This window comes from Manis pentadactyla, chromosome 10 (genome assembly GCF_030020395.1).
Source record: "Manis pentadactyla isolate mManPen7 chromosome 10, mManPen7.hap1, whole genome shotgun sequence".
NCBI lineage: Eukaryota > Metazoa > Chordata > Mammalia > Pholidota > Manidae > Manis > Manis pentadactyla.
Genome location: NC_080028.1, coordinates 38568220 through 38594712, shown reverse-complemented (window position 1 = coordinate 38594712; position 26493 = coordinate 38568220). Strand labels below are relative to the sequence as shown.

Sequence of the window (26493 nt, the reverse complement as noted above, 5' to 3'; positions counted from 1 at the left end):
ATATATACCCACCTGCTTAAACAGTTGGTCCTCCTCATCAGCTGCCCTCCACCTTGCTATGGACTCAGTTTCCCCATCCTTAAGAGAGTCAAGGGGGCATAGGGAAGGAGGTTACAACTTGCATAAGGTTTAGAGGTCAATCTGGAGTGGATCATCAGGTTGGAATTCTTCATGGGAGAAATACAGACCTGGCTGGACTCCTGGGCTCAAAAGGAGGATCGGAGAGGCTTGGAGCCATGTTGCCCCCACTGGCTGGGAGAAAGGTGGGGGCGGGGTGTGGGCAGAAACCACACCGGGCTCAAGTTTCCTCTCTTGGCCAGAAGGGGCAGGAGAAGAGGAGGGCAATGGGGAAAGGGGAGGGTTGGAGGAAGGACGGAGTACTCAGGCTGAGGGCTTCAGACAGGAGGCTGGTGTGCAGCTGGCAGGAGTGTCCACACTCTGCGCTCAGCAATGGCCTGGGGGCGGGGCACGGCTTGTCCCGGTTCTCAGACGTAGCAGGGATACTCACCCGGGAGGTGTGAGCCCAGCCCAGCCTCCCTAGAGACAGCACCCGGAGCCTCTTCTCTCTTCACTCTGCTTGGACCCTGCCACAGGTGCCTGGGAGGTGGAGTGGGAGGGGGATTACAGTGGGATCCAAGGGGCAGGCAGGGAGGTAGAGGAGGCAGAGGGAAAAATAACCAACTTTCCACACATTCCTAGGAGATCTCAGGCCTCCCCAAGCTGTCTCCCTGGTTTTGGAATTTGACATCTTTGGGAACTCTAGGGGAAGAACTAGATGGCCTCTTGAGTGCCCTGAATTCTTGGGGTGAGAGGCTGCGGATGGGGGTGAGACAGTGGTTCCCTGTGGCCCCCTGAGCTGGTGGGGAGTGACCCTGACCAACCCTTCAGCAGGCTGGCTGTCCTGGGAAAGCCCATAATCCTCAGGTATCTGGTACCACCCTTTCCCTTACTCCAGTGTATTGTGCTGCCCTGGCCAGCCAGCTGGGAAGGTTTGGGGGAAGCTGAGGAATTGATGACACTGGATGCCTGGATGGCTGAGAAGTAAGTGTTGCTGCAGCGGGATGGGGTGGTAGGGGTAAGGGTGCTGAGGTTTTTGCTCCTTCTCTTCTGGGCCCAGGGCAGTAGAGATCAGCCAGAACTGAAAGGGAAAGGAAGGCATCTGGGAGAGGAACCCACTCCCAGTGTAGTTCCTTCTAACTGGAAACTGTGGTAAAACTTGGGAGGTAGGGGGCTGGGAGGCAGTGGAAGAGAAGAGGGTAGGTATCAGACCTGTTGGGGGTGGGATTCTCTAGTCATTGGCTCCCATAGGTCTGGAGTTTGGAGTTTAGGGGCTGAGAGACAGGATAATGAAACTTGTCCTTCTCTCCCTTGTTTACCATACCTGTTCAAGTCATGGATATCCCCCGTAGACTAAATCTCACTCTGATCAAATCAGTCTCTCTCTCCAGTTCCACAATTCTGTTTGTTTCTCCGTCTCACCTCTGTGTCCTTCTCCTTCTTTGAGAGAATCTTTCTAAATAGTTTTCTCATCTGCCACTCTACACCCCAAGTTTTACTGATCCCTCCCCATCCTTTCACTGCTTCTACTGACATCTGGAGGGGGAGTGGCCTAATAAGCCTCAGAACAGGGTCTCAGAGGCAACTCCCCCCACTCTCTCTTTCCCTTGTCAAGGGAGGTAGAACTCTAGGACAGCAGTTGAGGCCAAATGCCTTCCTCTCCCCAGCATCCCTCCCCAAATGGTCCTCATCCTTAAGCATAAAGCTCCATATCACTCTGAGCACCCAGGGACTCTGATGGTAGGACAGGACCATCTTTCTGTGCAGGACAGGACCATCAGGATGAGAATAAAAGGAGGGTGGATCAAAGTACCTGGAGATGGCTCCAGTCCTTCCTGAAACATGATGGTGGGAAGTAAGATGGCTGTGTGGCCTCAAAGTGCAAGCTAACGTGGAAAGTGGGAACTGTTTATTGTAAAAGAAAAGGGATACAGGAAGGCCCACTCCACTTTCTCAATATCTTTCCAGTTTCTGCATCCTCTGTGATGTTCTATTTGATTTGATTCTGACTACACTCTCCTCATTAATCTATACCACTAGCTGCCTTCGCCCCCTCCCCACCCTTCCTCATCTTCAGAAAGGTAGGCTCATGAGACCCAGAGGGACTTATGCTTGAGTGTCTAGGGAAAAACATACTACTTCCCTTGGTCTGGTGCAAACTTACACTGCAGCAGGGAGCTGGTTGGAGCTGATCCAGAGGTTCTCTCAGCTCCCTCTTCCCCAACTTTCCCCAGTGACCCTTCTGGATTCTCTTTTCCCTGTCCCAAGGTAAGGGGGAGCTTGAGCTCCTGGTCTTCCTGAGAAAGGGTTGATATCCAGTCTCTGAGACTGGGGGAGTCTTGAACCTACGTCAAGGGTCTGAAGCTAGGAGAAGTCTAGAGATCATTTGGTAGGCTCCTTTCTGGCTTTGTGTTCTTACCTGTAAATCCATAAGATTAGACTAGTTTAGTATTTTTGAAGGTGGGTGGGCCTCTGGCAATGGAAATACTTGCTAAAATGCTGATTGCTGGGTACCTGCAACTATGAATTCAATTCTGTAGGTCTGGGGTGGGTTACAGGACTCTGTGTTTTGGCCAGTAGTCCAAGTGAATGTGGCACACCATAAAGTCTGCGACTGTCTAAACTAGATGCAGTCTACTGCCTCTCACAGCAAGGAGGTTCTCCAGTCTTGTCTCCATTTAACAGAAGAGACTGAATGTGAAGCGATTTGCTCAAGGTCATGCATCTTGAAGGCCAGAGAACCTGGTCTCCTGCCTCCTAGGGCTGGATCTTTGTACTGCACCTGAGTCAGATCTAAGAAGATAAAAGGAGGGACAAAAGGTGGGGGTTGAAGGACTACAAGGCAAGAGTCATTGTCCCTGCCCCCTAAACCCCTTCTCCATTCACTTTGCCTTTGGGCAATTTCCGCCAGAACCTGGGTGGGGAGGGTGGGGTTCCGGTGTTGAAATGGCATCCTGGACAGACATAAACACCCCACCCACTCTGCCCACTGGCCAAGGGCCTGTGGCTACACCAAGTCCAGCTCTGGGGATGGCACTGTAGCAAAGGGTTGGGTGAGGGTCTGGGGAGATCCTTCTTAAAAAGGATAATTTGTAATTCTCACTAATTTTGTGGTAAGTCGAAGAGTGGATTCCATATTTAATAGCTGTGATAGGTCATTCTTGTGGTGATCTAAGGTCATGCAATTTGAGGTCATCCAGTTCTATCCTGTGTCCTTCTGTAAGTTTCCCCCACCAATTAACTTATATGGCAGGGACAGGGTACAGTGTCTGGCCCTAAATGATCAGGAGGCCCCTGCCAAATCTACTGGGAATCTCTTGCCAAAGCAGGGAGAACAGATGCAGGGGAAGATGGGTGTCAGGGAATAGGGAGGTAGGATGAGAAAAGGGGCTGATAGAGAAGGGAAGATGAAGGAAGGGGGTGAGGTTTTGCTGAGAATGTTAAGCTGTCCAAGCAGAAAGGGACCTCTGAGTTCAACTTATCCAACTCCCTGGTTTTACGAAAGAGGAAACAGAGGCTCAGAGAAGTGTGATAGCTTGCCCAAGATCACACAGCTGCTTTGTGACTGACAGGCAGCTGGAGCCCAGATCAAAAGAAAAGGGGCTGAAAAGGAATGTAGGTTTAGGGCTCTAAAGTGATACTCTCCAGAAGAGGAGAAGAGAGACTGAGTTTCCACAGAAATAATCGACTGATGTAGACCACTAACAGAGGCTTGGAGTTTGGAGACACAGGAGCGGGATGGGAAGGTGCCTGGAAAACAAGTACAGGCTAACAGAGTCAGCCAGTACAGGTTTCACACCTGAGCCTAATATTTACGAGCTTGAATCTCAATTTCTGAATGGACCTTATAAGGTCTTAGTGAAAATCAGTCTCATAAACTAATGCTTGTAAAACACTAGCACAGTTCTTGACAAATGCTTAATAAGTTTTTGCTATGGTTGTTATATTACCTTAGAAGTTGAAAAAAAAACCCTGGCTGTGTGGCTGGGTTATGGCCAAGATGACCCTGCGGGGACACAGGGCAGAGGTCCAGTGTCTCTTTTGCTGCTTGCAGTTGATAAACCTCTTATCTGGTACAGGCAGGGGAGCCCAGGGCAAGGATAGGAGGAGAGGGCAGGGCTGCTATCAGCCACCAGGCCTGGGCTGTATCTCAGAGAAGGGGAGGAGCTGTCTGCTTGGTCTTTCCCACAACACTCCTAGGGGATCCCCAAGCACTCACCCTCATCTTGGGAAGAAAAGACTGGGATCCTAAAACTGAAGACAGGAGAAAAGCAGGAGTAATCTCTGATGCTGCTCCAGAAAACTGGAAAAAAAAATTCCAGAAGATATGACTTTTGCCCCAGCCAGTGATACAGTTTTGGGGAGTAAGAAGTAGGGGAAAGAGAAGGCATCATCTTTGGGGGAAAAAAAAAAAGGTAAAGACTACTATGCTCCCAAAGGAATTAACTATAGTTAGTTATATAGAGAGCAGGTGAGATGGAGACCATACCTCAGAGACTTTCTAGCTTAAGGAGTTGGTTGAGGAAAACATGGATGCGGGGGATCTGTCCTCTCAGGTGAAGTTGGAGGTAGGACAAAATTGCCAATCCTTACAGGAAAGGCCCTAACCCCTGTTTCTCCTCTGATACAGGTTACTGGGACCATTTGAGCTTTGGGGGACCCTGGACCAGGCCCTGGTCCAGTAGGATGCCTCCGTGTCCTCCCCAGCAGAGCAGAAACAGGGTGACACAGCTGCCCACTCTGGAGCTGGGTGAGATGGAACTGACTTGGCAAGAGATCATGTCCATCACAGAGCTGCAGGTGAGTGGGGTTGGGGTACAGAGTTGAAGGAAGGTTAAGCAGGGAGTCTGGCTGAGACTGAGGCAGGGGGCTGGAGCAAGCTGGAAATGTTTCAGGCACTGGAAAAGGAAGAGCTGGAGTAAGAGGGAGATCTGGATGGAAGACCAGAACATTAAGGGGGGAAGGGATGTGAATGAGCAGGGGATAGAATGTGGGGAAGGAGGGATCTGATTGGGGGTGTAAGCTCTCTCAGCAGCCACTCTGCTCACATCTCTCTATTTCACCTCCTGCCCCGCCTTCCCTATCTCACCTTCTTCCCTTCTGACTTCCCTCTCCCATCTTTCTCCATTTCCTCCCCCTGCCCTCAGCAGTTGGCCCCCCTTCCCCCAGGTAGCAGAGCAGTAGTTCAGGGGCCTTGGGAAGGGGGGTCAGACTATGCCGGGGTCCTCTCCCCCTGCTAGTTGGACAAAGGGGTGTCTGTTGGCCTAACAATGATGCTTTTGTCCCCAGCTGGGCTGGAGCAGGGTGGCTCCCCGACGTGGGTCGGGGGCCCTGTTTCCATCATGTTCTCTCCTCCTCACTGCACCTGCGCAGGGACAGGGACTGAAGGGGGAGGGTGGGGTTTGTGCTGGCTCGCCAAGGTGCCTCTTAGCCCTCAGACCTGGTTCTGCAACCACTCCCTTTCTCTCCCTTGCCTTGGTGCCTGGGCCCCCAGGATCTGCCCTAAGCCCTCCTCCCGCACAGCAGCTCCCTCTGCTGGGCAGCCAGGGCATGCTCAGGGTGTGAACTTGAACCTTTGACCCCAGATAATTGCAGCAGGAAAGAGTTTCAAGGAGCCATCTTGGATAACAACTCCTTGTCTTCCTGAAGGAAATTAAGAAACATGAACCATTTCAATCCAGTAAGAACTTCTCTTGGTGAGGAGATGCATAAATGTTGCAATGTTAGTCCTTTCTAAAGTCTGACTTCAGTGACTTCCACTCTTGTTTAAGCTGCTTTCTCTTGGAATAGCTGCATTACAACTTTACAAGAAGCTTTCGATGATTTTTAGCACCTTTCAGTTACCCTTGTTATTATCTCACTGGGTTTTTCAGAAGGACCCAGCTTGGTCTTGAGAGTGGTTTCTTTTTGAAAGCCTGTCTCCAAACCTCTTTGTGTCTTTTCTTGCAGGGCCTAAATGCTCCAAGTGAACCATCATTCGAGCCCCCAGCCCCAGCTCCATACCCTGGGCCCCTGCCGCCCCCAACTTACTGCCCTTGCTCAATCCACCCAGATGCTGGCTTCCCCCTTCCTCCACCACCTTATGAGCTCCCAGCACCCGCTTCTCATGTCCCAGACACCCCATACTCGTATGGCAACATCACCATACCAGTCTCTAAGCCACTGACCCTCTCAGGTCTGCTCAGTGAGCCCCTCCCAGAACCCTTGGCCCTCCTGGACATTGGGCTGCCAGCGGGGCCACCCAAGCCCCAAGAAGACCCAGAGTCAGACTCAGGATTATCCCTCAACTATAGTGATGCTGAATCTCTTGAGCTTGAGGGGACAGAGGCTGGTCGGCGGCGTAGTGAATACGTAGAGATGTACCCAGTGGAATACTCCTACTCACTTATGCCCAACTCCTTAGCCCACCCCAACTATGCCTTGCCGCCTGCCGAGATCCCCTTAGCCTTAGAATCCTCCTCAGGCCCTGTGCGGGCCAAGCCCAATGCACGGGGGGAGACAGGGAGTCGGGATGAGCGGCGGGCCCTAGCTATGAAGATCCCCTTTCCTACGGACAAGATTGTTAACTTGCCGGTAGATGACTTTAATGAGCTATTGGCACGGTACCCACTAACAGAGAGCCAGCTGGCACTAGTCCGGGACATCAGACGGCGGGGCAAGAACAAGGTGGCAGCCCAGAACTGTCGCAAGAGAAAGTTGGAGACTATTGTGCAGCTGGAGCAGGAACTGGAGCGGCTGGGCAGTGAACGGGAGCGGCTTCTCCGGGCCAGAGGGGAGGCTGACCGGACCCTGGAGGTCATGCGCCAACAGCTAACAGAACTGTACCGTGACATTTTCCAGCACCTGCGGGATGAAGCAGGCAACAGCTACTCTCCTGAAGAGTATGCACTGCAGCAGGCTGCTGATGGGGCCATCTTCCTGGTGCCCCGGGGGACCAAGATAGAGGCCACAGACTGAGCTGGCCCAGAGGGGCAGGATTGGTGATGGAGATTTCCTTCATTCCCTTCTGATAAAAGTACTCCCCAATCCTGAGGCCCAGGAGGAGATGAGTTCTCCAGACCAGGAGGGGACAACGTTGGAAACCTGGTATTTGGAAGGTTCAGGATGTGTTCAGCGAGGCTTGCCTTGAAGCAAGCGTGTGAGGGGAGGGCTGGACTCTCTCTTCCAAGATTCAGCTTCGCAGGTCTCCAACTTCCACCTCATGTTTGAGCTTTGGTATATAAAGCACTCTACAGAAGCAACCTTCCACGGTGTCTTCCTTCTCGAGAGGGTGATGAAGCTGAGTACTCATCACAGCTTACTGCTTGTTGGTGGGGAGGGAATCCTGCTGCACTCCTTTCCCCTATAGCTCTGTAGGAGAGGTACACATGAAGTTGAGGTTTGAGCAGCTGGAGATTTACTTTCATCCCTCTTTTCAGTGCCAAGGGCCATACATCATCTGAAGATCCCCACTCCTTGGTGGCCCCCATGTGGAGCTGGGATCATTGTCAAAGCTAGCTACACCCTGTGAGACCCCTGAGGTTTTTGTCTTTTTAAATCCTCGGAGCACAGAAAAGCCTGGCATGTCCACAGTCCTTTTTTGTTTTCCCCTCCTGCCTACTCCTGTAGGATTGCCTAGCTCAGGTCCTGACATGCTGGGGCTCTCAGAGGACTAAGTAAGCTGCTCTGGATTGGAATAGAGAATTTGACTGGCTATCAAAGCTTCAGAGGATTTCACATCCAGGCCTGGGTAAAACCTGTTCCGAATGGTGTATAATACACGTTGGTTAAATTTTCTCTACCTGGTTACGTTAGATCCTACCCTATTCTTGTTTTGTGAGTCCTCTTTTCTAGATCCTTATAAAGATGTAGGACCTTTTGTTAGTCCCCACCCCACGAAACAATTAAGCCTCAGAATCCTTCATGTCAAAGTCCAATCAAAGCTTCCCAACACCCATCTTCTTGAAGTTTAGTTCTCAATCTTCTCTGTCACTGAATCACACAAATAACCACTTTAGGGTGTTTTAACTTCTATTCAATTTTACTAGCTCCATCCCAACAGGGAAACTTTACTTTCTAGTTCTGATATTACAATTGTGAGACATAAAAACAAGACAGGAATGATCAAAGATGTAGAATGGTCATATGTACAGATTCTGGGAAAGGTCATCTCTTGGCTAGATTTAGGAAATAAAAGCAATTTAAAGCTTTATTCTTAATAGATCTTTAGACAGTTCAGACTTGTCAAGTTTTCCCCAAAAGATTGAAAATACAGGATCACAGGATGAAGTTGTAGCTATTCAGAAACTTGATCACCTAAGGGATAACAGATTTTTTCACTTCTAACCAAGCTCTTAACAATGGTAACTCAGAAGCGAAATTTAGATTCATCTACTCAACAGGTATTTGAGCACCTACTATGCTCTACACAAAACAATGCTCTCTGGATACACTGTGAGGAAGACCACCCTACAGTTTGGTATGTCTACCTAAAACCAAAGGTGGGACATACTATTTGAGTGACCTGGATTATGTGATCCAGAAGTCCTAAGGACCTGAATTGAGATAACTGAATCTTTCATCTGAAAAGTAAGGAATTTACTAACAATTTTAAATACGTAAATCAGGTAGGGAAAGAACACAGAATGTGATCGCAGAATAAACTTTTACTGGATAGGAATGCTTTTAGCTAACTGGTAGCCTGAGTTGTCCTATCCCTCCCTCCAAACCATGATTACATTATGCAGAACATCTGTGGTTAATTTCAAGCAAGATTAAATCAGTTGTAGAAGGACCTACGGGTTCACACACCTTATTTCCCACCTCTTGCTAGGACGGAGGCTGGGAGACTTAAAATGCTGTAGGGTAAAAATAAGCATCTGCTTGAGGGTTAACGTTGCTTCCTAATCAACGTTTAGGTCACCTTTCTTAAGACTTTTCATATCATACATCTTTTCTCCCCTGGATTGAATGTTTAGCTAATTAACAGTGAACCTACCCATCAGAGATCCACTAAGCCCTTCCAGAACCTCAACTGACAAGTGTTGCAATCGTAAGACTCAGGGCTAAATGGCAGCTGTTTGCTTTTAATACAACTTAGCTTTCTTGCCACAGGAGCTAGTAAAGGGAAACACTCAGGTACAGCAACAGTAACTTATAACTGGGTGAAGACTGACTCCTGCTGGGTCATCTATTTTCTCATTTCACTAAATGCTGCTGCTGTGATAAACCTTAATCTACACAACCATCAGAACCACTTCAAATAGCCCAATCCTTCCCAATTTCAAACCTGTGGTTTTCTTTAAAGCATTTACACTCTACTTTTCCTTCAACTGCTAGATTCAAGATGCAGTGATAACATACTTACAGGAGGATCCCTTAGATTATAAGGACACAAAGAAACACTGGTTAAGGAAGGGGGACTTTTGACTCTGCTAAAAATTCTGCTTTGAAGGACAATGAAAAAAAAAAGTAAAACCAAAAGAACTTTTTCCGCTAGACATCTGATGTCATTAATGCCTTTAATTCCCATTCCCAACTTGAAATGGTTAATGTACAGTATCAAGCTATTTACCACAGGTATCAGAGAACAAAAGAAACAAAGTTAAAAGCATTTTATTTAAAAAGTCCATTCACAAAATTGAATGATTACATTGAAACTGCAGAGCAGCCAGTAGCAACTGCATGGCAGTGAAAAATGAAGTGCACAGTGGCTCATACAAAGGTTGTCCTCACAAGGATGTTCCTGCAGAAAGAAAAAGATTCATATTAAGCAGGTGAAGGATTCTACAATCACATCCATTCCCTTTTACTGGAAATCCAGTTGCTTTAGTACTTTTTTGCTGGCTCATCTACTAGACCTAAATTTTCTGGTTCAAAGGCACTTTGTAATTCTTAGTTGGTGATACCAAACATTACTGTCACTCTATTCAAGCTTACCTTTTAGCCATGAACTTGGATAGTTGGGTTTCTGTTTTTTTTTTTAAGAGTTGATAAAGCCTGTGGTAGCAGACTCCTCCCTAGAAAAGTAAACAACCTTTAAAACTAGCTCTTTTGTGAGACCAAGTCCCATCTCAGGCTAAATTCCCCACCCCTGCCCCATTAATTGCCCACCCACCTCCCTCCATCCTTTTGGGGAAGATTTTAATGCATTACTTTGAGCCATTATTTTAAAGAAATGGGTCAAAGGTAGGAAGGAAATAGATAAAAATTAAAGGGCCAAAAAATATGTATCACAGTAGAAATAGTTAAAAGTGCCCACTTCTTTCAATTCAGAGCCACCAAGACTAGGGTGTCAATTCAAAATAAATTAATCTCCAGAAAAACCAGGTTCAGCTTGACTGGACTAGTTTTGGCTCAAATTAAGGAAAATATAGCAAAACTGGATTTTAGGTAACTATTATGTATGTAAGTAAAATCTGTTCTTACCTACCAGCATAGCAATAAAACCTTTTCTCCTGGTTCTGAATGCTAGTCCTAAGAGTCAGGTGTGCCTTACTCTTGTCTGCCTCCTTTCTTGCGATGATCACTGAAAACTTCACTCCCTCCTAGCTTTCATGGAGCGTGCCGTGCCCGCCCCTGGCTTATCTGTACTCCACATACCACAAGTGTCTACTCTCAGCTGTAGAGTCTGAGCTCGGAGCCATTCGCGCTATACTTGCTAGCAGTTCCTAGTAGCTGAACATCTCTCCTGGATCTTTAAAGGCATTGTCACGAATCCTGAGGTATCTGCAAACTCCCTCAATAGTTAAGGTTCCACCTGCCATTGCAAACTCAGCCAATATAAAAACCCATGGAACTATCATCCACACTTTCCCACCCACATCCACCCTCCCAAACCCACATCTACCCACCCTCCTCCCCAAACTTCCAAGTAACAGACCCATGGGATGGAATACACAGTCCTACAGGGATAAACAATCTCTATGCTACTAGGTACAATGGCACTGAAATTGAGGGTACCAAAGGGAGGGAACCTATGTACAAATAACAATGACTAGGTATTAAGTAACTGTTAAAAATAAGTTTAGAAATCATTTTCTATATACAATTAACATTTTAGAATAGTCGTGATCTTGGGCCATATTTAAAGGAAAACTGCAGTTAATTATCAATGTAAGTAGATATGGTTCCTCACCATCTCTGTAATTTTTATCTCCAAACAGGTAATAACTAGTGTGGTTGATCTACAAAACCTCTCTAAAAAGGCCCACCCAACCAAAGTTAAACTGCAGTTTTCCTTTAATTTAAGCCTGTTTTTGTATTAAGAATTAAGATATTTCTTACTGGTGCTGGTCAGTTTAAAAAGGTCTCCCAAACACTTCTAATTTGTGGACTTATAGGGTGGCATCAGCCAGCAGCTGGTTTCTATTCTCTGGCAGAGTTTTGAACTTGAATTGTGATAGAAGCATTGAACATCATCAGGGGCAGTGGGCAGGGTAAAGTCCAAAGCTCTGCCAGTCCCAAATCCATACAGTTGTCATTCCATTCAAAGGATATTAAATCTGTTTATTGATTACACATGATAATGGATGATACACAAGCTTCATTCCCATCTAGTTTTATCTGGTACCATAATTCAATTTAGATATATTGCATAGGATGTGCCAACAATCAATCATATTAATAACCAAATAAACTCCATTGACTGCTTGGGTGACCCTTTTCATGGAACTCCAGGTCACAACACAGTATAACTCAAGTTTAACTACACCAAGATTTCTGGAGACAATGGCTTCTGTGCCCAAGCAGGTAAATTCTGAATGGAACCTGGCATCATCCTGAAAGAATTCTAACTTCACACTGTTGGGGTAGTTTACCAAGATGGCTTCAGAGTAGACTAACTTTACACAGCACATTTAAAAAAAAGACACATTTATTCAGCGTCATGATCAGACTATTACATTTAGCAATCAACAGCATGGGTGCAAAAAAAAAAAATCTACATTAAAACCCTTTGTTGGAATGCTTTACACTTTCCACAGAACAGAAACTAAAATAACCTGTTATACAATTAGTCACAAATACAGTCCTCGAGTTTTTTGCCCATACACAAGAGTATTGTCTAAAACATGTCTTCTTTGTAGCAGCTAGGCCCTGCCACCACTGTGCTTGGCTGAGTTCACAAATCTGTTGTAACCTGTAGCTTCCCTGTCACTTCTCTGGCTCTCCTCTCCTGCTAAGCTTTGTTTCCTGTTGAACAATATGGAATAAAGTTGTTAATCTAAACATATTAAGACTCAAGGCTACAATCCAATAGCAAGTTTTGTTTCCCACAAATTTTGCTGATCTGAACATTAACTTAAAATCCACAATTTTACTATAATTATAATGTTAACTATGTCGCATGGCTCAGCTATATTAGGGTTACTGGGGTTTATTATCAATTATAATAATGAAGTGAAAACAAAAAAGCTGTTTACTTACCTGGCAGTTAATTAAAACCTTCTGCCACTTCCGTAACTACTGCTGCTGCTGGAACCACCATAGCCACCTAAAAATAAAATTTGTTCCTTTAAGTTTCCCAGTATCAGTAAGAGCAATCAATACCTTAATTTATAAGATGATAAAATTCAGTTACAAGTGTTTATGCTCATTTTCCCCAGCTTGATGCTAGGTTACCAGTAAAGCATCCCAGACATTTAAAACTGTTAGTTGTTTACACATGTAACACCTCAGGATCCATTGTATTCCTTATCAGTAATTATATACTTCATACTCCAACATTACATTATAATTGTACCTTGGTTTCGTGGTTTGGCAAAGTATTGGCCCCCACCACCATAGGGGCCAGAGCTTCTGCCTCCAAAGTTTCCTCCTTTCATGGGTCCAAAATTTGAAGACTGATTGTTGTAACTGCCAAAATCATTGTAGCTTCCGCCACCTCCAAAATTGCTTCCTACAAATGGAAAGAGCGTCTTTATCTATTACTTGGGGGAAGATGGTAGGTCTGAATTCTAGTGTCAGACGAAAAGAAGTTCTATGATCTTTCTTTCTTCCCAAACTCTGGTGGCTCCAATGTTTATCTTTGTATTTCATCCTTTCAGGGAAAGGCCTTCAGTTGAACAATCCAGGTAAAAATTCACCCAACTCACCATGACATAAGGGTGTATATTCTCTAGCCTTGAAGGCCTTTACCCATTCAGGGTCACTGCAAACTCACTGGATATGTCAACTAAGTGCCTAAGATCCCAAAGGAGTTAAGATACTAAATCCTGCTGGAAGCTAATCTAATTCCAATGGAAGATGCCACTATCCACTTACCCATCTATTTATTTATTTGGGAGTGAGGCGGCCCCAGCTTAAAGCTAGGAGGAGGTAGCATTAGCAAGCTCATTAAAAAACATTACCATGCAGTGTACCACACACATAATGCTTTAATATTAAATCCCATTATGGTCATAAACTCTAAAAGGCTAATCTAGCTATTACACCAAGTACTTGGATCACTGGATACCTACCACTACCACCGCCATAGCCGCCTCCGCCTCCGTGGTTATAGCTGTCATAGCTGCCACTCCCGCCATAGCCACTGCCCTGGTTTCCATAACCCTGTCCACCACTTCCATAGCCTCTGCTTTCTCCAGAGTAACCAGGGCCGCCTCCTCCATAACCACCTACAAGAATACAATTCTTCTCAATAAGACAAAAGTATTCAGCAATCGAATTCTCTGCAAGCTTAATGGCTTAAAGGCCTGCTCACAGCATGCTGTTATGGTCAGAGCTAAGCTTGTCATGCACTACAATTTTAGTCTCTACTAACCTATTCTAAAGGTTGCCAAAAACCCTTTTAACCTATGTATTCCTCAAAAACTTACCATCATTACCAAATCCATTATAGCCATCCCCACTGCCACCATATCCACCACCACCTCGGCTGCCACCAAAGCCACCTGGAAGAAAGCAGAGTGTTAAACCAGGTGTGCAGTGTATGGACTGTATAGAACCACACCCTTGTTAAGTGTAGTGTTTAACAAGCAATTCTTGTACTGCAAAAATGACCTCTGTACTTAAGACTTTAAACCTCTGGTTAGTGAAAAGCCAACTATATTGGGATAAAATGTAACTGAAAATGTCTGCTGGCAGTTACATTTACCCCCAAGTTGTAAAATCGACAAATCATCTGGGAACAAATTATAAGCGTACTGTTAATTCTTAGTAGTGAACTATAACCATACAGACCTCGACCACTGAAGTTTCCTCCACGACCAAAGTTGTCATTCCCGCCGAAACCACCTCCACGACCACCACCAAAGTTTCCAGAACCACTCCGACCTTAAAAAAGAAGTTTTAAGTATTAAAGTCATATAGACTGGAATTACAAAGTTACTTTTAAGCTTTAACTAAGCAATAAACCCACCTCTTTGGCTGGATGAAGCACTAGCCATCTCTTGCTTAGACAGGGCTTTCCTTACTTCACAGTTGTGGCCATTCACAGTATGGTATTTCTGAACTAAAAAGTTTTGAAGAAAAAGAGAACACGATCTTAGGGTTTAGAACACAACATGGAATTTCAAAATCTTTTGCAAATGCCAGTCTTATCTGATACTTACTGACGATCTTGTCTACAGAGTCATGGTCATCAAAGGTTACAAAAGCAAAGCCTCTCTTCTTGCCACTGCCTCGGTCAGTCATGATTTCAATCACTTCAATTTTCCCATACTGTTCAAAATAATCTCTTAGGTGATGTTCTTCAGTGTCTTCTTTAATCCCACCAACGAAAATCTTTTTCACCGTTAGGTGGGCACCAGGTCTTTGAGAATCCTAAGAAAAAACTCCCAGTTATTTTTATTAGCAAAACCTACCCCCCAAATCAAGAATGTAAGTTTTTGATTACCAGTAGATGTGAAGTCCATAGTGGCACACTTATAATTGACTAACAAGCCGAAAGAATCACTCACTTCTCTGGAGACGGCCCTCTTTGGTTCCACAACTCTTCCATCCACCTTGTGTGGCCTTGCATTCATGGCTGCATCCACCTCCTCCACAGTGGCATAGGTGACAAAGCCAAAGCCTCTGGAGCGCTTGGTGTTTGGATCTCTCATTACCTGAGTTGTTAATTCATTTAATACATAGTTAAGATCCCAGAAATTACTGTCATTTTTATCTTGAGTAGGCTCTTTACACAAAAGAACAAAGCTTTTAGTTTCTCACTACAGATCTAGTGTGTATTTTTAACGAAGTCACACCTCCCCCTGCCAATTTCCGACCATAACCCTATTAACCATTTTGAGCATTCAGACCTAACTACAGCAAGACAAGCAAGGAAAATCAACCAGTTCTACTGCTCGTTTGTCTCTTGTCCCGTCTTACCACACAGTCCGTGAGCGTTCCCCATTGCTCAAAATGGCTCCTCAGACTTTCATCGGTTGTTTCAAAACTCAAACCTCCGATGAAGAGCTTCCGCAGCTGTTCGGGCTCTTTAGGAGACTAGGAGGTGGGGAAAGAGAGTTAACTGGGGATACCGAGAAATACCTTTCAGTTAAGATAAACAAAACTCAACGTTACGTAGCACGCATTGTTCCTTTGGGTCCCTGCAAGCCACGTGCTTCCCCTCATTGAGGGCGGCGGTATGTTGGGGGCTGGGAAGCTGCGAGCGCATGCGTCCCTACCCACCACCCCCCGGCGCACGCGCAACAAAAGGACTGAGCGGGAGGGAGGATTATAGCGCCAGCGAAAGGCTATAGCTGCTTTTCAAGAAACTCGTTCTCGGAGACAAGGTAAGAAATCGATTTAATGTGTCCGAGTTTTGCCAGGAGGAAGGAGCCCGGCCTGATAACTAAAGGTTGCAGGACGGCGGCCTCATGGCGACGAGGACAAAATGGCGACGGGAACTTTGGGAGGGGTAGGCCCTGGAAGGGGCCTTAGAACTGCCGAAAGGGCTGCTGCACGGAGCAAAAACAGGCCTTATTGTACAGAAGTCAGAAAAGCGCCAGGAAGAATAAGTTGGAGAAGAGTATGTTACTCACCTCTGACTTAGACATGACGGCAGTGGAAAGGGGCGGGGGACTTCAACGATGCTTACTTGGCGGCGTCCACGGGCAGAAAGGAGTAAGCGAATGAACGTATCTGCCAGCCTACCTTCGGCCTCGCTTTTTTATCCCGCCTTCTCACTTTCCGCATTGGTAGACTCCGCCTCTGCGTCTCTCTGATTGGATATTTGAAATAGCTTTCCACTACTATTGGTCTGTGGTGCCGCATTGCTGTGTAACGTAATCCGTCTTGGCTTTCTACGCAGTCTCCACCCCTTGGCGTCTATTGGATTCCGAGTAATTTGCCCTTAACTAATCTGATTGGCTAGTCAACCAATCATTCATATTTGAATGTACCTACAGTATTTAAGTAAGTTTTAAGTTCTCTACGCCCCAAATATCACATTCAATTCACTAGGCAAAGCATGATTAATACTATGTATTAGAAAAGTAGTATGTGACAATTATTTTCAACCCCCGCCGACTGAGAGCATGTGTAGTAAAATGGCGAGTTTACGCAGGCGCATTAAGAAGTTCCGCCTGAAGCTTGTAACACGTGAAATGGCGGGCGGGAGACCACGACGAACCTACGGCGCCTGCGTAGTGGCGGGAGTTGTGGCTCTATTTGCGCAGGCGTAAAGGGCGGAGAAAGGGTCCAGTCCCAGGATTGGTCGCGCAAGCGCAGGGAAGGATCCGTTTTGGCGGGCGGTTGGCGTTGCGCAGAAGGCGGCGGCAGCGGTGGCTTGTGGTCCCGCCTGAGCACAGAGGAACAGAGAAGACGTTAGCTTGAGTGATCCTGTCTCGATCCTGGGTAAGTGGCGGACAGTCTTCCCTACTCATACGAGGTCTTGAACCGACTCCAAGTGGGCCCGTTATTGTGTAAAATGAATGGACAGCGGGGTGGGGGCTCGTGAGAGGGGAGCGGTGGGTCCCACCAACCAATGAGAGAAGAGGGGCGGGATGTTTTATTCTGTAGGTTCTGTGGAACTTTGCAGCCTACGAATTGACTGACGAATGCATCGGCCAATTGGGTCTGTCTCTAGGTGCCAACTGATCCGTCCTTGGGTCATAGGAATACGGGAGGCGGGTTTTCCGCTCCTGAGCAACGTCTCACTGAGCCAATGAGCCCGAAGCGCGCGGTAGGTTGGGCTCTTACAGGATGCCGCTGTTTGACTCCAATGGGAAATCGGGTGGTTAATTGGATGGACCTAATCTGGAGCCAGTAGGCGAACGTTGGCCACGGAAAGCGCTCGCGCATATCGTCCAATCAGTGCTGCGAAAGAGGGAGGTCTTAGATGAGAGATTGTGAGGAACGGGATTCAATACCTATCATGGCGCGTCGGGGTGGGTATTTTTTGCACAGCGACTTCTCTAACGAAGCCTTTAGGCCTCCATCCCATACACCTACCTGGTAGAGAAACTTAACGGTTTACTCTTGTGTGTCTTGACTTTGCCCGCCCCCCCCGCCATCTGCACATCCTACCATCCACCACTTTTTAGGTTTCGGGGAAACAAAAGTCTAAACTTTGAGAACTCGCTTCTTTTGAAGTCTGACTTGTAATGTTAGAACGAATAGGATAATCTCTGTACTGTCATGGAAAGGCGCCTGAGAAAAATTAAATAATAATCGTATTTCCACGGACAAATCGGTGTTTGTAAATCCATAGAGTAAGTTCTGGAAAGCTACATACCGAAGTGTGTTACATCTAGGGACACAGTGGAATCTAGGCAGGTTGGATCGCTGTTTACATCTTTGCAGGGATATTAATGATTTATGATTAAAATTTAAAGGCAGTTTCAGTATTTTCAGTCATAATCATCTCTTTTCTCCTTACACCTCAAAAGAATGCTGTTTTTCCCTTAAGTGCCAAGGTGATTCTCGGCATAAAAATATAAATTTAAAAAGGTAACTTTTTTGAGTACTCAGTAACTGCTAGGCATCATGCTAAGCGCTTTGCAAAAATTATCCATGTCTCCAGTGCTTGTGAGGAACTTTTACCCCATAAAGACATGTATCATACTATTGGAAGAGTTTCTAAGCCCCTCTTTCTGCTGTTCTCTGAGGGTGTCTGAATTTGGATAAGAAGAAAGTTGCTTAGGGAGGGTGATACTTAGGGTGTTGCAGATGGGATGACCTCATCCATCACCGATTATTCCATTGTCTTTTGATATATTTTCTTTAAAGTGTTTATTTTACATGCAATCCATCTCCTTTTGGTAATGCTCATTCTGCTTTTTCCAAGATGTCTTAGTAAAATACAGGAATTTTCTTTACATATTGGCTGCATCACAGTCTATAGTGCTGTGTTCGCTGGTATATTTAGGATCAAGGGAAAGATGTTCAAATACTATAGTAAGTTCAACTACATATGAAGTATACGATTAGAGACCTTTCTGATATTTTACAAAAGAAAGATTTTGTTGAGCTTATAATGAACAGAGGAGAGATTTCCATGTTCTCTGGTACTTGCAAAATGGCAAAAACTTGTTTCATATTTGGTTATAAACTATTTTTGCTAATAATGCAACTGCTTAGTTTATATGAACAAAAGATACAGGTTAAGGGTATGAGTTCTTAGTTGATTTAGGCTTGAAAGGAACAGTCTTCTTCTACTACAGGGTTTCTCAACCTCAGCATTATTGACATTTTGAGCTGTAAATGTATGAAGTGTTTGAAGCAAAGTATACATACCCTTTTAGGTTTAGCTGCAATAGTATGCCTCTTAAGTATACCTTCTTCAAAAACACATTTGCCATTATTTTGAGAAACCAAACACACACAAGATGTAATCAATCATGTTTGAATTGCAAGAAATGATAAATAACAATAAAAATTTCCTTTCAGCCAATAGCACAATAATCACTTTGTATCTGAAGAGATAATTAGGATTTAGTGATCCATTTCCAGAAGGCCACTTCCTAAATACTTCACCCCACTTCTCCTTCTAATTTCCAGTTGGTCAAATAAAAGATTTTAACAAGATAATCAACTCCAACATCTGTCATTTTAGATTAATGCTTTTCAACTGGGGGGATTTTACACACCACCACCGGAGGACATCTGGCACTATCTGGAGACATTTTGATTGTCACAAATAAGGGTGTGTGGGGAGGTGAGATGAATTTACCCAGGGAAAATAATACATCTTTACTGTTTTGTTTGACACCAGTTAGTAGAAAGCCATGTGGGTAGTAGGTGAGCAGGGTGATGGTTTGGGGAAAGGAAAGAACATACCTCTCAAGTGACTGGATTTTAATGTCTAGGAAAGTTCTGATGGTTTTCAGAGCTATTGATGAGAGAATAGCTCTAGAAAAGAGAGAAAGGTATCCAGGGTACCTTTGTGAGGAAAACTAGTATTTCTACTTTTATTCAGATATTTTACTTAACCATATAGCATGATTTACATCTTGAATAGTCCATTTGACAACCCCTAGGAAAGCATTTCTTCCCTTTTTTTGTTCTTTTACTTGGTCTATTTTTATTTCCATTCACCTGAAATTGGGTTTAACATTGTGTGCTGTGGATATTGATTTTAAAAGTAATAAAAACAGTGGGAAATATCACTTACGGCTGCTATTTACACATTGTTATTCATGAGCTTGGACTCTGGGTAATCATCTTTTTTCCTGACATAAACTTTTGATTTTCCTTCCCTGCTGATAAAGGATGGCTTTAGCTGATCATTGTTCTAATGGGAAGGAGTCCAGGTCATCCTGAGGAGGAGAGTTGGCTTGTACAGAGTCCAAGATGCAGATTTGTTGGATTTCTGTAAGCCACTTGAAGCCACATTTTTATTTCTGATGACAACTTTACACTTGATTTGGCAGAACACCCACAGTAACAACTGTTGCCTGTGTTTAGTCTGTCCAGGAGCTCTACCAGCTAGCAGGTGTGGGGGGAAAACCTAAACTGTTCTTGTTAGTAGCTATGTAAATATTAGAACTTTCTGAGTTTGTCTTTTCAGATTTGGCAATATATTTTGGGTAAATTACATCCTGTGATTGCCTCAATTTACCCTTTGAAGTGAGGAATTAATGGTTTTAGGCAAAGGGTCACTTTGAACCCAGTTCTTTTTGGATCAGTAATTGGTTTTTATGTATGTCCAGTTAATGGTTTTATTTCCCCTGTATATTATTTTCTTGTGATTGCTGTAACAAATTACCACAAACCTGGTGGTTTCAAACAACAGGAATTTATTCTCCCAGAATTCTGCAGTCTAGCAGACTTGAGCCCCTCTGAAGGCCCTGGGGGAGAGTCCCTTTCTTGCTGCTGCTTCCAGCACCTGGGAATTGTCAGCCTCATCTTGTGGCCTCATTTCCCTATGCTCTGTCTCCACATTGTCTTTTCTCTGTGTCTGGCTTAGAACTCCTGCTTCTTTTATATGGATACATGTGATTGCATTTAAGGCCCACCTGGATAATCCCGGATAAACTTCTCCTTTCACATCCTTTAATCACATGTATCACCATATAAGGTGTTATTCACAGGTTCAAGGAATTAGGAAATGGGTGTTTTTTTTGGGGGGGTTGCTGTCACACCACAAACCCCTTGTTTTCTAACCTCTACCCAAATAAATTTTTCCTTATTCAAAAAGAAAAGGTTATTTTGAAAAGTGAGAGGCAAATGGGGAGGGAAAAAAACGTCAGGAAACCTAGGTTCTCTTCCCATTTCTGCCACTTACTAGTGATGTGACCTTGGGTGAGTCATTTCCCCCCATTGTTCATTAATTTCTTCATTTTATGTGGAAGGATTTGGATTGATGATAGTTAATAGCCTTATAGACCAAAAAAATTTATGAAGTGACTCCTAAATTATCTTGGAGTTTGTTTGTGGAGTCAATAATTTTAAATGTGAACTAACTCATTCTAATGTTTGAGGCCAGTGTAGTTCTATCGTCGTGGCCAGGATATGAGAACAGAAAACTGAGTTGTTGGCTGGTTGTCAACTCCTTGGGGTATTGACACAGGATAACAAACCTATACTTGTTTATTGTGTGATTTTCTAAAAAGAGTGTAATGGACTAGCTGGACAACAGGCTGTGTACTGTGCAGTACTGTGACTTACTGGAAAGACTAGTCAGTCAAAATTAAACACTGACAGATTTTTCTACCTGAAACTAGGTCATGAACCTAGTTTAAAAAATTTTCACATGAAGTTTTACTCTTCAGACATACTGAGTGCCTGTTCCTTCGTGCTTTGTTGCTTAGGACACTAGACAGCATGGAATTGAGATGGTGTCATTTAAAGGACTATTCCAACTTCATGTTTTATAACACTCGTTATTTATTTCTTCCATGGAGAGAAGGAACCAAGTTGAATTCAAGTATTTCTCTGATTGTTACCTTCGTTTCTTAGAATAAAGCAAGTTCATATCTGAAGTTCATATCAGGGGCCATAATTATGTCGGAATAAAATGCCCTGTGCTAAAGAGGTCAACCAACAGGCTGGGGAAACTATCTTAAGTTTGGTTTCTGAGGCAAATCCTTGAACTCCATGTGCCTTGTTTCTCATTCCTAAATCATTTACCTCACAGAAAGTTGCCTAGGGTAATATACTGCTAATTTGTTCAGTATTTACAACAATAAATTGTATCTAAGTATCTGATAAAACATAGGCAGACCTCATTTATATGAGTAGTTGGAGACAAGCATAGATAAAAGATCGTTATGAAAATTCATTAAGGTTATTTTTAACTTCCTCCAAACATTTTACCTTCTGTTTCCTGTATATTTTGCAGACTGTTTCTTGTTCTTTTTCTATAACAGACATGAGGTAGGTAAGGCAATAGCTAACACTACGTAAGATGTTATTAATTCATCAAGAGGATACAACAATCCTAAATTTTATACAAGTAATAATAAAGCTTCAAAATACATGGACGAAAGAACAATAGAACTGAAATATATACATACAGAACTGAAACAAACAACATACTAAGTAACCATAAATCAAAGAAGAGATCACAAGGAAAATTAGAAAATATTTTGAACTGAATAAAAATGATAACATGACATCAAAATTTGAGATATTTAACAGGTAGTGCTTTATATATATGTGTATACATATATATCTTATAGTATTAAAATATTTCAGTTAAAAGAGCAGAAAAGTCTAAAGTCAGTGACCTGTGTTTCTATATTATGAACATAAGAAAAGAAGACCAAATTAAACCCATAGTAAGCAGAAGAAATAGTAAAGGTAAAACAGTAAGTGGTTGATGAAGTATAAAACAAAAACAGTAGAGAAAAAAATCAGTGAAACCGAAAGTTGGTTTTCTGAGAAGATCAATAAAATTAATAAACCAAGCAAGTCTGATTAGAGAAAAGAAGTCACTGATTACAAATATCAGAAATAAGAGAAGGGATATCACTACTCATCCCTCAGACGTTAAAAAGGTAATAAGGGAATAGTATGAACAACTGTGCTACTACATTCAATGTCTTAGATGAAGCACTCCCTTGAAAAACTACCACAGCTCACTTCAGAAGAAACCCAGAACCTCACTAGCCCAATATCTATTAAGGAAATAGAATTTGTAGATAAAAACCTTGCCACAAAGAAAACTCCAGGACCCCAGGTGGCCTTGTTAATGATTTTACCAAACTTTTTTAAGGAATAAGTAATATCAGTTCTGCACACATGCTTCCAGAAAATAGAGGAGGGAACACTTACTAAAAGTGTCTGTCATTTTTAAGTTTTTATCTACTATTAGATATTTAACTTGTATTTGTTTTACATTTTAAGAAGTGTTTTCCAGTTTAGTGTTTTCCTGCAGCAGATGTATGAGAAAAGTAGGGCAAATACTAACGATCTTAAGGTTAAGTGAATTGACCAGTTCTACCAACTAGAATTGATGTAGTTGGGATAGGACTGCTTCCCCTGATCCTAGGCATGATCTTGCAGCTATTAACAAGTTGCTCCTTTAGTAGCTTTTTTGTAACTGCCTTTGGAGACAGTGCTAACCAGTGCAGACTTAACCAAGGAGAAGCTGTTAAAATCCTCAGCCCTTAAGTTGAAGACTGGGCTGGACTTGGTGCCCACTCAGTGCTTGACTCCTACTAGGCCCTCAATAAGTGCTCCGGAACCAACCAATTTTAGAGCAAGGATCAGAATTACAATATTAATCATCCCTTTGGCACAGGATTTGAATGGGGATTGCATTTGGAAACTGGACAGAAAGAGAGCCAGAAACATCTTACTTGGCTTAAGTAACACATCAAAATTCTCAGTGGAAGAGCTGGGTGGTCTGAGATTGGCCATCCCCTTAGCTGTTTATCTGATAGTGGCCTTTCTTTGCATTTAACTATCAATATATTTGAAGTGTAGAGCATTCTTTTATGATATTGTGGCATAGTAACTCACACTTAAATGTCAATAGAGACACTTGCAAAGACCTACAAGGTTCAATAATTTCTGGTGTGGGTTTGTTTCTCCTGTCATCACCCATTATGTATTTTTTTACAGCTTTTAAATTGCCACAGAAAGAAATTGGTCAGGATCATAATAGATGGCCAAGGCGCTGCCAAGGATACTGTTGTATGGGATGGGAAAAAGTTCAATACTGGCTTGATTTCATTTCTTTAAATCGTGGTCTATGACTTCAATATAATTCATGTTGTAAATACACCAAGGTAATGGCAAAACACAAAATTATGGCATATGTTGGAGGAATGTTTTTTTTTACTCCTTGAAGTTTTACAGTGTGAGATATCTTTCTTATTCCAATTATGTAAAAACTCCTTTTTTGTCAGCATGTATTAATCAGATTTTAGCATATTGATTTAAATTCTAATACCATCTCAACAGAGATATTTTATATACTTTATGGTTATGCAAGTTAATTTTTATGTCTCTTGAAAGTCTTCACTAAACTAAGGCTATGAGAGAACATAAATAGGTATAGTAAAAGTGCTTCCTTAAAATAGAGGATTTGATGAAGTGACTTGAAGGGGCTTTTATATCTGATGTCCAACATCTGTACAAGCTACATGATGCAAGGGTAAGAACCTATTCTTAATTTAATGGGTTTTTGAAAAGTGCTTTATGCCCATAATTTTATTTGGGGATAGACAATTAGTTCTCTTTGAACCCTTCCATATTTTGTGAACGTGCTCTCTGCCAGAGTGGTATGTAAAAATCTAAGATTCATGTTGATCTACCCAAACTATTATTATCCATTTTTCTTAAGATTTATTTATGGTGAGATCACCAGGTTCTTCATGAAAGGTGACAGGATCTACTACTAGTTCATGCTCTGTCTCATTTAAATAAAAGAGGATTGGGTATTAGATCTAAGACTGTGGTGCCCTGAGATGAGCTGAGTACATTTCAAGGATAGAATTGTTGCGAAGCAAGGGACAATTTGCTTGTGGTGATGCAAAATTCTATTTCTCATAAATCTTGGAACAGTTGGATATTTAACTTCTTGCCCAGTGATGGGTTTAGATGTGCTCTAACTAAATTTAAAAACTGACGCCTGAAAGAAGAAATTTAGTAGGCTTTAATCAGGGAAAAATCAAATCCCATGTAAGATGATTATTTTGTGGGGCTGTGATCTGCTAATGAGATAACAAAAATTTGTGTTTCTGCTATATACCAACGAACCAGACTTGTAACTTCAAGCAGTTCTGATAATTACTGTACTAAACATTCATTTATATTTTTAATGGTAGTCAGAGCTTAGAGAACAATACAACCAAATAAAATTTGTAAGGCAGCCTTTATCTCCATTTATACTGTATATATTTTAATTTAAAAGAACAAAGGACCCTTTACTCCTTGCCCACTGGAGCAGGACCCTTGGAAGTCAACAAACAGGATACTTTGCCCCAGAATTAATTCTGTGACTCGTTGAAGCAGTGCCTGGGCCTGATGTTTAGAGGATCACAAGCAGGAGCTGTGCTAGCCAAAGGGAGAGCATTTCCTTTCTCCACACTCCTTTCTATTAATAAAGTTTGTGTTGTCTATTTGTGGCTTGTTAATGATAGGGGTGTTAACGGCCACAGTTAATCTTCCTCCTCAACTCTTTCCTAATCCAGTCTCTTAAATAGACATTTAAAACGCTTTTAACTCCTTGAATTGGGTGCTCATAGGCTTTTTGATTCAGGTGGAGTGATAGTTATCAGCCCATTTAACAAAACCTGAGACAGCCAGGACAGCTGCATCTTTATGCTGTGTTTTTTTAAAAATGCCACATGGCTAATACTTTGTAAATCATAAATCTACTGGAAGAAAACATCTTTATAGAGGGTGTTTTAGTTTTATGCTGTGTTACAAACCTAAAACCACTGGTTCTGCTAAATCCATAAAAAGCAAAGAACATAGACCAGATTAAAATAGTTGTGTGAATTTGGTTTCTTTTCATCTGTTTTATTTGTTAAAATAAGGCTATATAGAGGATGCCTTGAAGATAATGCTGTACCTGACCATTTAATCTTCACCTAAACCACTAGCTTTCTCAAGAGCCTTAGGGGGGAATGGGAATTTCTCAAGCCTGGGCCTCCTGAAGTCACCCATCAGTGGGCATGTTTAATTAATACCTGTGATAGGGAGCTTTGCATATGTCTTCTCCCTTCCCCACTCTTTAGAATGGCTTACTTTCTGGAGGATTTTACCTTCCTAGTGGGCTTATTGAAACTCTAGAATGAAGAGAGAGCTCATTAATTGTGCATTTCATATATGGTCCAACTACCACCTCCAAGCAGTTCAGTGGGTAGTTTGCTGAGGCAACTTAACCAGTTAGTTTTCATCGTTTATTAAACAGTACAAAGAAAGCTTAGAGAATAATTTAGAACTAGTTTATATATATGCTTTTGCCCATAAGTAGTGGTGAAAATAAAATGTGCTACACTAAGATCTAAGAAAAGCCACCAAGACAGCTGGCAGTGAAAAGTAGTGACCCGGAGACTTGGGCAGAGCCTCAACTGGGTGGAGCAGGTAGCAAAGACTCACTCCATATGGGTGATTCTTTGGTCTCAGGGTTGATTGGTGAATGCAAATAGTTAACCATTATATCTTCGGGATGGCCCCAGCTCTCTAATTTCTGGGGACTGGCAGTTTTTACATGCTTTTCATTTTACCCTTACAGTGTGTGGGATTTTTGTCTCTCTTTCTGCTTCACCTTCTTGCCTCTTCCCCCCCCGGAAGATTCATCTGTTAAAGAAGTCTCTGTCATCAGCTTGGAATGTGGGTTCTGACTGTGCCTGACTGCAAAGCTCTTTGATGTTTTGCCAAGGCTGACTTTTCACCAGATCCCTGGTTTAGGTGTTTTTTTCACCAGCTCTCAGAGGCCTGTAAGGTGAATTTGCTTTGTATTGTTGATATGAAGGGTTGATGGGGTTTGTTCTTTTCTTGCTTCCTGATGGGCAGTTAAATTGCCAGAATCTGTCTGCAGTTGTTGATGACTTTACCTGAGAGTTCCTGTGTACACCCAAGAAAGGACTGAGAGCTGTTATGCCTGAAAGACTAGAAAACTTGAGAAGCTGC

At 43.2% G+C, this 26493-nt stretch overlaps 3 protein-coding genes across 9 annotated transcripts in view; 2 read left to right on the top strand and 1 right to left on the bottom strand.

Annotated features, from left to right (window-relative positions):
* The first annotated feature begins 376 nt into the window (after positions 1–376).
* NFE2 (nuclear factor, erythroid 2) lies at positions 377–7486 on the top strand. Its single transcript, XM_057486726.1, has 4 exons — positions 377–593; positions 956–1041; positions 4688–4857; positions 6007–7486. Exons 2-4 carry the CDS (start codon positions 1023–1025, stop codon positions 7012–7014), a joined length of 1197 nt encoding a protein of 398 aa, XP_057342709.1. The 5' UTR covers positions 377–593; positions 956–1022; the 3' UTR covers positions 7015–7486.
* A 2149-nt stretch (positions 7487–9635) lies between these two features.
* Positions 9636–16159, bottom strand: HNRNPA1 (heterogeneous nuclear ribonucleoprotein A1). Of its 5 annotated transcripts, XM_057486722.1 has the most exons (13): positions 16005–16158; positions 15349–15465; positions 14937–15083; positions 14589–14799; positions 14396–14488; positions 14218–14310; positions 13854–13928; positions 13497–13652; positions 12779–12934; positions 12463–12529; positions 11323–12228; positions 9976–10055; positions 9636–9781 (listed from the first exon to the last, which is right to left on the bottom strand). In XM_057486722.1, the coding sequence occupies exons 1-10, from the start codon at positions 16017–16019 to the stop codon at positions 12474–12476; spliced, it is 1119 nt and encodes a 372-aa protein (XP_057342705.1). In that variant the 5' UTR covers positions 16020–16158; the 3' UTR covers positions 9636–9781; positions 9976–10055; positions 11323–12228; positions 12463–12473. The 5 variants fall into 5 exon arrangements, with proteins under 5 accessions (XP_057342705.1, XP_057342704.1, XP_057342706.1 ...); XM_057486721.1 differs by lacking the exon at positions 11323–12228 and having other exon boundaries at positions 9976–10072; positions 12481–12529; positions 16005–16159; XM_057486723.1 differs by lacking the exon at positions 11323–12228.
* CBX5 (chromobox 5) overlaps positions 15677–26493 on the top strand; it is a 33150-nt gene continuing 22333 nt past the window's right edge. For 2 of the 3 annotated variants that reach the window (XR_008992032.1, XM_036915334.2), the window contains exon 1: positions 16664–16818. The gene's annotated coding sequence lies outside the window, so the exon portion shown is untranslated. Of the gene's footprint in view, positions 15756–16663; positions 16819–26493 lie in introns of those variants that run through there. The other variant, XM_036915339.2, reaches the window with a different exon arrangement.